General features: G+C 39.8%; 1 protein-coding gene across 8 annotated transcripts in view; it reads left to right on the top strand.

Annotated features, from left to right (window-relative positions):
* The window catches only part of NLGN1 (neuroligin 1), a 966,435-nt gene that overhangs the window by 438,584 nt on the left and 514,832 nt on the right, over nucleotides 1–13,019 (top strand). For 7 of the 8 annotated variants that reach the window (XM_083177733.1, XM_083177732.1, XM_083177734.1 and 4 more), the window contains one exon: nucleotides 12,734–12,793. The exons of the other annotated variant lie outside the window; for it this stretch is intronic. In XM_083177733.1, the coding sequence (XP_083033859.1) occupies nucleotides 12,734–12,793 (60 nt within the window). The remainder of the gene's footprint in view (nucleotides 1–12,733; nucleotides 12,794–13,019) is intronic. 8 annotated transcript variants of the gene reach the window in all.

Raw genomic sequence — 13,019 nt, 5'->3', positions numbered from 1 at the left:
GTACCCCGGCTTGCAGGCTTTAGTGCATGCGATAATGTGGTAAAACCCAATAACGTGATTTTTATAGCATTTTCGCAATAGTGCATACCTTTTTCCTTTTAGCCCATATAAATGCTGCAGCCTGGACCTCCTGCATCTTGTGTCTCCATTGTTCCTACTACAATAGTTACAGTATATTTAAATAAAGGAATATACATAGAATACATTTTATCTTCACATATTACACTTAGCTCATGCATTTTCCTAATTGTTTTAATTGTAGCAGAGGCTTAACCGGTTCTGTTTTATTCAGTTTTCCTGCTGTTAGATAATACTCATTCTTATTGTTGTGTGTTTGTCCCTTTACATAAAACCATTTGCATGACACTAAAGTTCTAATCCTAATCACTTGCCCTTATTGTTAATTTTCCCATGAACACTCGCATGTTCAGCGTTTATGAGAGAGTATTAAAGCTAACAAGCCTTAAATGTTATGTGTTATTTTATTATTTTCCACGTACATTGAAATGGCGTTTAGAACTAATAAAGCAATATGCAAATTTTAATGTTGAGGGTAAAGTTTAATTAACTGCAAAGTCTCCGTGGAAGCTCTTTATTTACTTATGCATGTTGTACAGATCGTCGATCACTTTCCAATCTAATCTAGCTATGTGTGCATTTTATTCAAAAACTGATAAATGATCCAGTTAGTTACAAGGAAGATGACTAAAAACCAAAAAGCAACAATTACATAAACCAAAACCACAATAATAACATAGAAGACAAGAACAATACGGAAAGGACATGTTGGAAGCAAGCCAACATGAAACTAACCGGCGCAGTGTTCGGTGCATAAAAAATAATATAGAGCTCAACCAGAAGTACAATAAAGGTGTGGGTACTTATGTATTAGCAGGGTGCCCAATTAGCATACGTACGCTAGCATGGGCCGTTTTAGCGCCGTGCAAAGCGATTTTCCTATGTAATTTATTCACTGCATGCGATTTTTTAGGGTGCGATGCCATTACATTAGCTATACACTTGTATGACATACAATGACATTTTAGGCACCCCCCCCCACTGTCCACGCCACCCCGAAGCGTGGGTGTGTCAATCAGGCGTGTCTACCATCATCTATTGGCACTTGCTACAATATAAAACGTCTCTCAGCCATAACATAATCTCCTGCCTATTACAGTTTTAATCTTCTAATTACTCTGTTTAACAGTAAAGGCAAATAAAGTCAAAAACATATATATGGATGATGCATGATTGATGGGCGCTTCTTTTAATGGAATACAGTTCTAAAAAGCAAAAGTCTTTGGTAAGAGGTATTGCAGATATTGCTAGCGGCAGGGAGGTTTTCATAAGGTGGGCACAGCATTAGGGGGGGGGGGGGGGGCTCTGTACCCCTAATACTCAATGTGCGCACATATATGACTTCATCTATTCAATGGCAACTTGCATAATTTCTGTTATTTCATTTTCTGACACTCATTGACAGCTGGGCAGTTTATCACCCTGCAATGTTTCTCAGATAACAGGGTGCAACTGCAAACTGTTTGCCAACAGCAGAAGTGTCCACTTTTCTCTGTCTTTATCTGACCCCGAAACCTAGCCAAATCCTCTCATCCTAAGTCCGCTGCACGTATGTACGACTCCAGTGGCGTAACTATAAATTTTGCTCCCCCCCTGCCAAAAAGTTTGTGGTGCCCCCCCCTCCAGGCTCCTCACACGCATAACAGAGAAGCTGAAGCAGGAGAAAGGAAGAGAGACCAGCATACACTGCTGCTTCCCTTGGTTCCGATGCATCCCAGGCTGCCCTAGCATGCCCATCCGCCCGCCCATCCTGTACACAGTAGCCAATAGTCGGCATTGTGTACAGTCAATAGAATCAGTGGGGGAATTTGTCATCTCTGCCATGGCCCCACCTGCGCTGTGGCTGACTCGCCTCATTTGTTTAGTCAGTGGGCAGCGGCAGGCAGCAGCATGTCAGTGCGTCGAGCAGGTCCGGCGCCCACACAGACCTTGCTGCTGCTTGCTCCCCCAAGCGGCTGCTGGAGCTGCCTCGCAGTAGTTATGCCACTGTATGACTCAGAGAAAGCAGACAACTGGCTGTAAGGTCTAAAGGTCAGACTTACAGACAGGTATACCACTGAATCCACAGGCTGGCCATGTCTTTGAGAAATATTGCACTGATACTTAAAATCTAAGGCCCTTATTCTAGTTCTCTCGCAGAGGCAAATTCTTTCTCAAATGGGCAGAACCATGTGCACTGCGGGTGGGGCAGATATAACATGTGCAGAGAGAATTACATTTGGGTGACTTATTTTGTTTCTGTGCAGGGAAAATACTGACTGCTTTATTTTTACCTTGCAATATAGATCTCACTTGGAAGTAAAACCCCACCCAAATCTAATTCTCTCTGCAAAAGTTACATCTACCCCACCTGCAGTGCACATGGTTTTGTTCCTTTGAGAAGGAATTGCCTCTGCGAGTGAACAAGAATAAAGCCCTAAGTTACAGGCAACTAAAGCCCTGTACACACGCTTAGATTTGCTTTAGATTTGGTGTTAGATTCAATTTTCTATTAGATCTGGCATTAGATCCTCCCATTCGGTTTGACATTAGATCTGTACTTTTGCATTCGATTTCTATTTTACAATGTAGGCACAATGTACTCATTTGATTTACTGGATCGAATTCGAGATTTCCTTGGCTGCACAGTAGATTTTTCTATTCAATTTTGAGAAAACGGTATCGCGCCTCGAATCGAATGCAGATCGAAAGTGTCCTAAAAACCATTCGATGTGGATTCGATTTTGCTTCTATAAGCAAAATCGAATCGAAAACAGGGAAACATCTAAGCGTCTGTACACAGCTTAACTTTAAGGAATACTCTGTGATAAACTGTCAGATACAAAGTATTATTTTGTGATAGCTAAGAAGTTATTTTGTTGCCAGGTACAAGATATGAAGTATAGGTTTGTGCAAATTTCTGAGATCACTCTGTGCCACCTTGCTAGTACAAATCCATACTATCTCTTTGGACTACTTTACTTAATTTTCTCTGATCTCTGAGTATCAGCTACATACTTAGCATATTGGGGGAAATTTGTGCTATCAATATGAATAGGAATTGCCGTATTTTCAGGATAGTAAATGTCAAGTGACAGACGCCTGATAGGAATATCTTCTCCTGCGAGTTTACCATACTCACGTTTTATGTCACATGCTAATCACACTGTGACCTGCTCACAAGCAGTCTCCACTACATTAGGGAATTTAACCCTTTTATAAAACATTTATTTGTTTAATCACCTTTTGCCTCAAACTAGTCCTAATGCAATTAAACCATTTGCATCACTAGGCACATACAATTTGTTGGCTCAATTTTTTAACCAATCCCCAGTGCATAGCATGTATATTGAAAGCTCATTGCAAGACTGGAAATAAAACTTTGGTCTAATAAAAATAGGCCACATCGTCCCACATTTTCTTAAATGAATCTAACAAAAGTTATGTTTTATTATTCTAATTAATACATTTTCAAGCGTGCCCCAAAAAAAAAATCCTCTTTTCTCCTTGGTCTATCAAGGCTCCTTATTTATGACAGGAGCCAGGTGCTGCAGAAGAATGTCTTATTGCAGGACCTGGCTCCCGTCACTGTGTAGATGCCTACATTTTGGGAGGGTGATACATTTGATGCCACTTATACAGGGTTACACAGGGCAGATGCATTTTAATATACTTTTGAAGATGTAAGGAGTATAGAGCTGTATACACAGTACTATACAACTTTTCTTTTCTTGGATATAAGATTGTTTTATTTAGAAACATCATCCTTCCCTTTCTAAGCCTACAGATGTGTTGTCCCATTTAAATGTTTACAGTATGTAGCAGAAAGATGGACATGCCATTACTGCCAGCCTGGGCTATAAATGCTGGTTCTGGGAGCCCTTTAGTTAATGATGATGAATGGGGGTCTTCAATGTACAGCGGCATAAATATATCCCTTAGCTTGTGGCATAAAAGTGGGCAAAATTAATCGCACCACCTCTTCAATGTAAACATGAAAACATGTCAGGTTTATGCACATTTCATTCCACCCATCTACTATGCAATTGCAGTTCATTATATAGTAGACCCACCCCTTTGCTTAACATATAGTAGGGTGTATTTGTCTTTAAATGCTTCTCCTTCCTTTCTGTAAATGTATTGTTTGTGGCCGCGGGCAAAAAGTAATCTGTTTTTTCATTATCTTGCAGCGCTTTGCAAAGTCATTGTTTTATTTTTCTTTAAATCTGTCAAATTCAACATAAAGATTAATAGTTGGAAAAGAGTATGCAGAAGCATGTCATGCTACCATAACCTATGCTATACATAACGTATGGCAGCTTCTTTTCACTTAGATATTAATAAAACATGCAATGCTAAATCCTTTACATAAAACCTGTTACTGAAGTGAAATTTAGAAGTGGTGGTATAGAAAATGAAAGTGAATGGATGTTAACACATGTGTAAATTTACTAAGATGGGAGTGCTATTGAAGAGGGGGTGTTGCCCATAGCAACCAATCAGATTCTACTTCTTATTTAATAGGCACCTTCTAGAAGATATTATAATCTGGGGTACTTGTGAGTTATCCGGGCGTCCGATTTTTTGATTGTATGCCTTAAGTTAAGGCATACAATCAGATGCGATGCGATGCGATATCGCATCGCATCGCATGCGACCATCGGATGCGATGACCCGATTTTTCCATAGGAATCAATGTTAAAATGATTCCTATGGAAAAAGGGGTCCTTTTCATACCCCTACTATCCAAGTGGGCATGGAGTTGGATATAAACCTGTGGCGAGCGTAGCGAGCCACCGAGCCCGAAGCGTGGCGAGCGAAGCGAGCCCCGCGAGTTGACGGTATTCCGTGTCCCCTCGCGGGGCTCGCTACGCTCGCCACGCTTCGGGCTCGGTGGCTCGCTACGCTCGCCACAGGTTTATATCCAACTCCATGCCCACTTGGATAGTAGGGGTATGAAAAGGACCCTTTTTCCCATTGAATTCCATGTTAAAATGGACTCAGTCCATTTTAACATTGATTCCTATGGAAAAATCGGGTCATCGCATCGCATCGCATCGCATCCGATGGTCGCATGCGATGCGATGCGATGTCCCGATCCGACCCGATTTAAAAATCGGACGCCCGGATAACTCACAAGTACCTAATCTGGTTGGTTACTATAAGCAACATTCCATCTTAGTAAATTTACCCCATACTTTCCTGCTTTAAGCATTGCATACAACTACATGAATTATAAAGCAAAATATAGCTGAACCACCTTCTATAGGTTTGAGACAGTGTTCCAATGGGATCTCTGTATGAGGGCATAGCAGGCCCTTGGCAAGCAATGCCCTGGGTCCCTTACACTCCCATTCACGGAAACCAGGTTAAAAAAAATCATAAAATGCTCCTCCGGTGGTCCTGCACTGTCTCTCCACATGTTTCTATATATTGAATGGCTGCCAGCACTCTGATAGGTAGGTATCTTGTTCCATCCACCAATCATCATGTTGACAGCCCTTCAATGGCTGCAGGCTGGGTGGCAGGTAGAGCATGCTGCCTAGTTGCTCAGATTGTTTGACCACTACACACCCGAGTTTGACGGCCCCTGTGCTATACGTTAATAGCTGGATCTCTCTGTAGGGGAAAATGCAGAGACGGGTTATTTCACCTGCTTACCTGGTTACTAATGATCCCTCCAGGATCATGGCAGGGCGGAGGGGGGAAAGAGGCCAGCTTTCCCACAAATGTGGGTGGGTCTGCCCACCGACATCACTGTTGGGGGTGTGCCCACATCTACGTGGATCCCAAGCTTCCCTCAAGCTCTCTGGTTAACATTAATAGATGTCCTGGTCATACACATGGCATCTATTCATGCCGCAGTGGGGACCCACGAACCCGACTGTTTTAACAAGGAGTTGCTAAACTGGCAGGGTGCATTTTGCCCTTTAAAAACTGGGCAGGCCAGCCTACAATGAACACTAGTTGCCACCTTTTTACTTTTAGATTCCAGGGCGTGGGTGCAGTCAGGGACCGTGACCAAAACTGCAATAGGGTTACAACCATTTTATTAATGCACCCACATGCACCTTTTTTGACATCAGATTGCTCCACTTGGCCCTTTCTATGTACAAACAAGGGATGCCAATAAGACGGACCTAAGCTTTTTAAAGAATGATTGTGACAATCTACTTTTAGTATTCCTACCAGCATTGTCGATCAACATTGGATAAGGCACTACATGTGTGTAGCCTACAACAGGTCAGCAGAGGAAGCTGCAGTTTTTGAATGGTCAGCAGGCAGCAGTAGAGATAAATTGGGCAAAGTCATTACTAAAATTGAGATCTGTATTAAGCTGCAGTAGAATAACCTAAAGAGACTCAGGTAACTACTCTGGCACACGTGTATGGTGGGCTTGTTATAGGATTCTGTGTGTGTTCAGTGCTATGGTGCATTAGACTGTGAATCTGCCTGTGTGACAGGCCACTACAGTGCACCAGGATGTAGCTCTCAGCTATCTGGAAAGGACTTTGAGCGTTAACAGGGAAAGCTTGCATACACACTACACAATATCATTCACAAATGATATCAACAATTTCCCTTGAATTCCTGGGCAAACACAAATGTGCAACGTTTATACAATGTTATATTTAACAATATTGTTCAGTGATGTCATCGGGTCCCTACTCTGTACATGCAGTTGTTGCTGATATGGGCCCTCATTCTGGTTGACTCGGTAAGCTGCACAGCTAGCTGCTTACCGAGTCACAGAAGGCCTGCCCTGTGGCCCTGCCAAGTCTCCAACCATGCGAGGGGATGTGACACATCCCCTCTCATATCCCGATGCTGGAGAAATCATTCAACGGTTGTCGTCTATTTATCCAGGGCTTCACTGACATATTTGCGGGATTCTGACAAGGGCGTCCCATAGGCGTTCCCATGAGAATGATGGGCGTTCTCATGGTAATGAGGTGGTGATGTGGGAGAGGGGGAATGGCAGCTGACATCACCGGATGTCAGCTGCCCGCCCATATCCGTGCCAGCGTGCACGCTTATGGAAGTGACTTAAAAGTCACTTTTATAAGCGTGTACCTTCCACATCTTTTGATGGTTGCCGACCATCGAAAGATGTGGGAGGTTACCTGCAGGCATACGAATGGATGTTAATGTTAAACATCCATTCGCAGCCTGTGCGGGCGAACCCGTGCTGCGAGGGGGGGGGGGGGCATTCATTCGCCGGGCAGAGTTTAGTGAATTTGCAAGGCTGCGAAACAACCAGAATAACCCCCATAGTGCGTATACTCAGAGAATAGTGTCAGGCAGACAAGAAGGTGCAACTGGGCACATACAGAAGCATTGTGGATCTGCAAGTTGTGCAGCTGTAAACACTGTAGAAATGTGCAGCTGTATTACAGGTCTTTAAGAGATAGAATACATTTTTCTGGCGCAGCAAGGAAGAGAAATAGCATATAGTAACATATTCAGTAATACGGTAACTGCTCAACCCATCATTCTTTTTGAAGCATTTAATTGCAATGGCTTCATATTTAGTGGCAGCTTTTTCAAAATAAAGCATTAAGAGCGTCACTTTTTCTTGTCTTTAGATGTCAAGGGTGTTCGTTTTATACAGGAAAATAATTGCTATTATAAATGACTGTGTCATCAGGCTGTATTATCAGAGAAGAAAATAATGATTAACTTTCATTGTTGTCTGCTTTCATGGTTTCTTCCTTTAATGAGTATCAGTTGCAGCAATGATTGTTTTTTTCATTTATTTAAATTAAAATGACTATTAAAATGAAAGATAATTCTTATACTGTAGAATAGCTGTTGGTGGAATTTATCAACATTTATGTGAGTACTAAGGGCCTCATTCATGTTTTTATGGAACTGAACAGCCGCAAAAAAGCAGCTGTGCAATTCCATGTAATTAACCCTTTGAGTGCCAAAGTCTCCATGAGAGATGTGCAAACTATCCACTAAACATGCCAGCGTCGCTCACATTTGTTATATAAATTCAAATAAAAAATGTTGTTCAAAAAAGCTATTTCCTATATAAAGTAACCATTACAGATCATTATAACGAATACAAATGTTTGCTTGGCAACATTCACACCTATTTTGACAAATTCCCTTGGCACTCAAAGGGTTAAAATGCAGCAGAAGAAGCCTGATGACGCAGTCTCGGATCACAATCACAGCCGTGTATTTAGACACTAACCAGCCTGTGTAAGCTGAAGCTCACTCAGACTGGCCGTGAGTTCCAAGGACCTGGGTTCAATAAGTTTGCATCTAACAATGCAGACCCTGGACCTGTCACTTCTTCAAAATGGGGTTGAAAAACAGTGCCATGTGCCACTCGCCCACTTTGCCACTTTCCCAAACGCCGCAGCATTTTAAACATGCTATGAGTGACGGTGCATCAAGCTATATTGCAAGTCCTATTCTGTACATGTGCAGAATGGGTCTTGCATCTGCGCAGATCCCACACCCTCTGATTTGTACATAGACCATCTGAATTAGACCCTAATTGTAAGATAAAATCCAAACAGAATACAGACAGTTAGCACCATAGATAGAGCAAAACTAAATATCTCACAGTCCCCACTGTTCAATTTTGTTCATAACTTCCAACTACCCCAATGTAGGAGAGACAATCACACCTCCTGAGTATTTGAGAGGTAAGTACCTGCTCCTAATGATAACTGTATACATCACTCTAGGAAATGCTTTGGGCAAGGTAAATATTTTTGGGCAAGGTAAATATAAGTATTCAACTAACCCACCTGCACACGCTGTTTCCCCCTCACTAGGTTTATGCAGGGAGCTAAAACAGCAAGGCTCACGGCTAAATGCATTGGACCCTCTGCATTAGCCGCAAGCCTCACTGTTTGGGGGAATGCTCTCTGTCCTCTGACAGTGAGGATTACCCCAGAATGTAGAATAGGGTGAGCGGCCGGCGCAGGGGTTAAACTGCGAGGGTCACTTGTTTTTGGCGATCCTCGCCATTTAACCCCCTCACCGGCCGCATTGACTATGGGCCATAGTGTGGGAATAGTTCCAAATGTTGGGTGACAGTCCATTTACAGTGTGTTTACCACCTCCAAGTTATCTGAAATACCTACAGTATAGGAAAATGTTTAGATAGGGTATGGGAACATTTTTTTTATGCATATGGGTCATTCCATGAAATATAGGAGATGATACATGAAAATTTAATTTCACATAATGGCTAATATTTTAGTATATTTATGCTGCTATAAAAACACAGTGTATAAAAATTCTTCAATAAAAAGCATTTAAAAAAAAAAAACACAGTGTATTGTGTGATAATTGAAAAACCAAAAATATTTTAGCAATTTCCCACATGTGTAAACATTGAATATATTTGGAATTTGCTGAAGTGGATGCAAAAGCAGCTGATTGAAGTTATAATGGACATCATCACGAGATGAAATATTTTATACATCTTTACGGCTATTTAGGCCTACATTAATAAATTAATGTGGATTCTACAGGACTGAGTAATTTTTATCAGAGCCCTTTGACTGGGGACAGAAATGTACAGAAATGAGTCACATAGTATGTAACATTAGTTTGGTTACCATTCAGTTTTTTTGTGGGTGTGTGTGTCAGTCATACTATACATTATAAGACTCTAAACTTACAACAATCATATTGTCAAACTGATTAGGAGAGCACATTGTAACATGAGTCACACATATAAACAATAAAATGTAATTACTAAGAGTATACATTTTTTTCTGCTTGTAAGCATTATTTAAGACTGCCTACCCCATATACTATGCTCATATTTCTAAAACGATGAATGTCATTTTTGGGTTTGGTGCATTTAAACTTCTAAAAAGTAACATAAAATATAATGCGAGTCACATGGAATGACCCATATATTACTTTTATACAGTAAAAAGAGGGCGTGCATTTTTCTTCTACTCACAAAATAGAGACCCTCATATGTGTTTAAGAGTAGAATAGGTATATATATGGCTATTGTTATATAATAATAAATAATAATAGAAACCATTACTGTATATATAATATACACTTTTTAATTTGGATATACAGTATATTTATTTTAACAATTATAATACATATTTCACACGGGTTGGGAACGATATGTTGACAAATGTCAACATTCATCATGCAAAGATGAGAATGTTGCCATGGCTATAAAGGTGACGTTAACCATGTTTACATTCATAATGTAGACAGTAAGTAAATATCGACACATCATCCCTGGTAGCCCAGTGGTGACTGTGCTGCTATAGATTACTGCAGTGGCTTCTGGGTGTTACTTCAGATACCCTGATGTTATGGTAAGTACTGTATGTCTCAGCTCACACTTATCCTTACCCTTGTTTATTACCCTTATCTTGTAACAATTGACAATAGTAAGCAGACGGCCATTGATCATCATATTGCCGGTGAGCTCTGACAGACTGGAGGATTATGATTTAGGGTTGACAGTGTCAACATGCACATTGTCGACTTAGGCAAAAAGACAACACAATCATATTATTTATGTGTTCAATATGTAGATTTCATAACATGGATTACAAATTAGTGTACTGCTTCCTCTAAATTAGTGTACTGCGAGCCATGCTTCTGCCAGTTTACCATTCCTAATCCACATGTATTTTTATGTTGACTATATGGTGTTGACCTGGACACTGTCGACTTATTAACCATATACCAGAATGGAGAGTGGGTGTAAGCAGGGTTCAAGTTGCTTTAATAATTACTGGTGGTTGGAGAAATGATCACAGGAATTGCTTATAACGCACCTGCAATGATCAGGATCAGGTGGTTGCATCTTATGTGTTGTATATTATTTGTTGATTGACCTCTTGATCCCATACACACTGAGCTATTTTTAGCACAGTGGCCCTAATTCAGATGTGGTTGGAATAGTGCCCTACATGTGCTGATGGTTCCTGCGATACAGCATGCAGGACAGCTACAGACTGTCCATGATTGACCGTTTTGTGGGCTGGAATGCGTGGCAATGGCCTCCATTTCTGAACATGAAGGTATGTCTCCACGAAGAAGCCAAGAATCTCTGTTGTTGGATGGAGATCTCCTGGTTTCCACAATGGGCGGCCGCAAGCCGTGCTTTCAAGGATGCAACAGTGATAGCAACTCCAACGACATCTGAATTAATCCCAGTGTGTACAGGGCTTGCTGGTGGCTCACCAGAAGCCAAGATGGGGACACTTTACTCAGATGACCATGAGCGATTACCCAATCATTAATCACAAAAGTATGTACCTAGAAGTGAATTTCTTAAAGATAAAGTATCAAAAACTGTTTATGGTTAATTGCTCATTTAACTTAACAATTTAATTTGTAGAGGTCATTTATATTTAAAAGTCTCCAAAGTCCTGTTATCTTTATTGCTACAATAAAGTATGAGTTTTAACATTTCTTAGACCTAAATAATGAATATTGTCTCAAGATTGTCAGCAAAAATATATTTAAAATTGCCAGTAGGAATGTTTGTTTACTATGGGTACCGTTGTTTACCTATGAGATCTTTCTATAGGAAGTAGCCTATGGTGCTTTTTTATTATGTGGTCTAATCATATTTTTCTTTATTTCTTTTTCAGTGATATAGAGTGAAAGATATTGTCAGCAAAAACACTTGCTATACCTATACAAATTTCTTTAAATAATTAAATGATTAGTTTCAAGAACAAACAATAAGTACTGCAAAGCAATGTTGTAGACTGTTATGTTAACCTTGCGGTTGCTTGGAATATTAATATTTATATAATGTTTGATTTAAAAAAAATAGATATATATATTTATATATCTCAGATACCTTTTACTCGCCGAAGGCACATTTTACAACGTAGTCCATAGTTCTTGTATAAGATGGAGTCTTTCAGAGACGCAATTTGAAAGAGCTTGATGATATATTACTCTTCCATTGTCCTGAGGAGTTTTAACATTTTTCTTAGATACATCATCCTGACAGTTAGAAAGTATATTTACAGAGTGTTGCCAGTTTTTCCTTGTGGACTGTGTTGACGCAATGCATGCTTCTTGATGAAAAGCTATTGACATCCACCTTTTCATCTTCCACTTGCTTTGTAGTGCTATTTTTTATGCATGAGATGGTCCTGTTTTATTTTCTCCTGAAGCTAGCAACTTGAGCATCTTTGTTGGTGATATTGTTTTGTGCATGCCAAATATTTTCACAGAGCTACAACATGCTGCTGCTCACACATCTGTGGCCCTGAAACAGATTCTAATCTTTCTGTTTTCGCTTGTCTGTGTTTTCCGCTCTACATTTTTTGTGAAATTTGATGATTTTGCTACGTGCGTTGCTAATTTAGTATAACTATAAAACCTATTAACAAACTGTTTTTGGATTTTCAAAAATTGTTATTAAAAATGAGTTAAAAAATATTTGTGTATTTTGCTACTTTCGGAAATAGAGTTAAATATGTTATGATGTGTAAGATTTACACTGTCATCATTATTTGTATCCTATTTTGCTCCAGTTTAGAATCCCTAATTTTGATAATATATTGTTTAAACAGTTTAAAAAGCATACTTTTTTTTCTTTTTTTTTGTAAGTTGGGGATGTGTATATTTTGCTGTTCTTCTTCATTTTTTGTATGCTACTTTCTTGAACTGTTTTGCTCCATGTTTTCATTCTCAATCCTAGGTCCCCTTACAAAGAAACAGACAGATGATTTAGGTGATAATGAAGGTGCTGAAGATGAAGGTATTTTTTGCCACCAAACTGATTTGCATGACAAGGAATCCCTGAAAATATATCTCCTTTACTTTTTCTTGACTTCTTGTCTCTATTTTGAAGAGTTTTTTTTTTCTTTTTATCCCATTTTTGATTGATGTGTTTTGTCTTCTTGCTTGTTTTATATTTTTTTCTACATTTTTCTCGACTGAATGTTGTTGCGTTTTACATTTTTTATGCAAACAGTAAGTGTGTA

The sequence above is a fragment of the Crinia signifera genome, chromosome 3 (genome assembly GCF_055691185.1).
Source record: "Crinia signifera chromosome 3, ASM5569118v1, whole genome shotgun sequence".
In the NCBI taxonomy this organism is placed as follows: Eukaryota; Metazoa; Chordata; class Amphibia; order Anura; family Myobatrachidae; genus Crinia; species Crinia signifera.
This window is presented reverse-complemented; position numbering and strand designations above follow the sequence as displayed.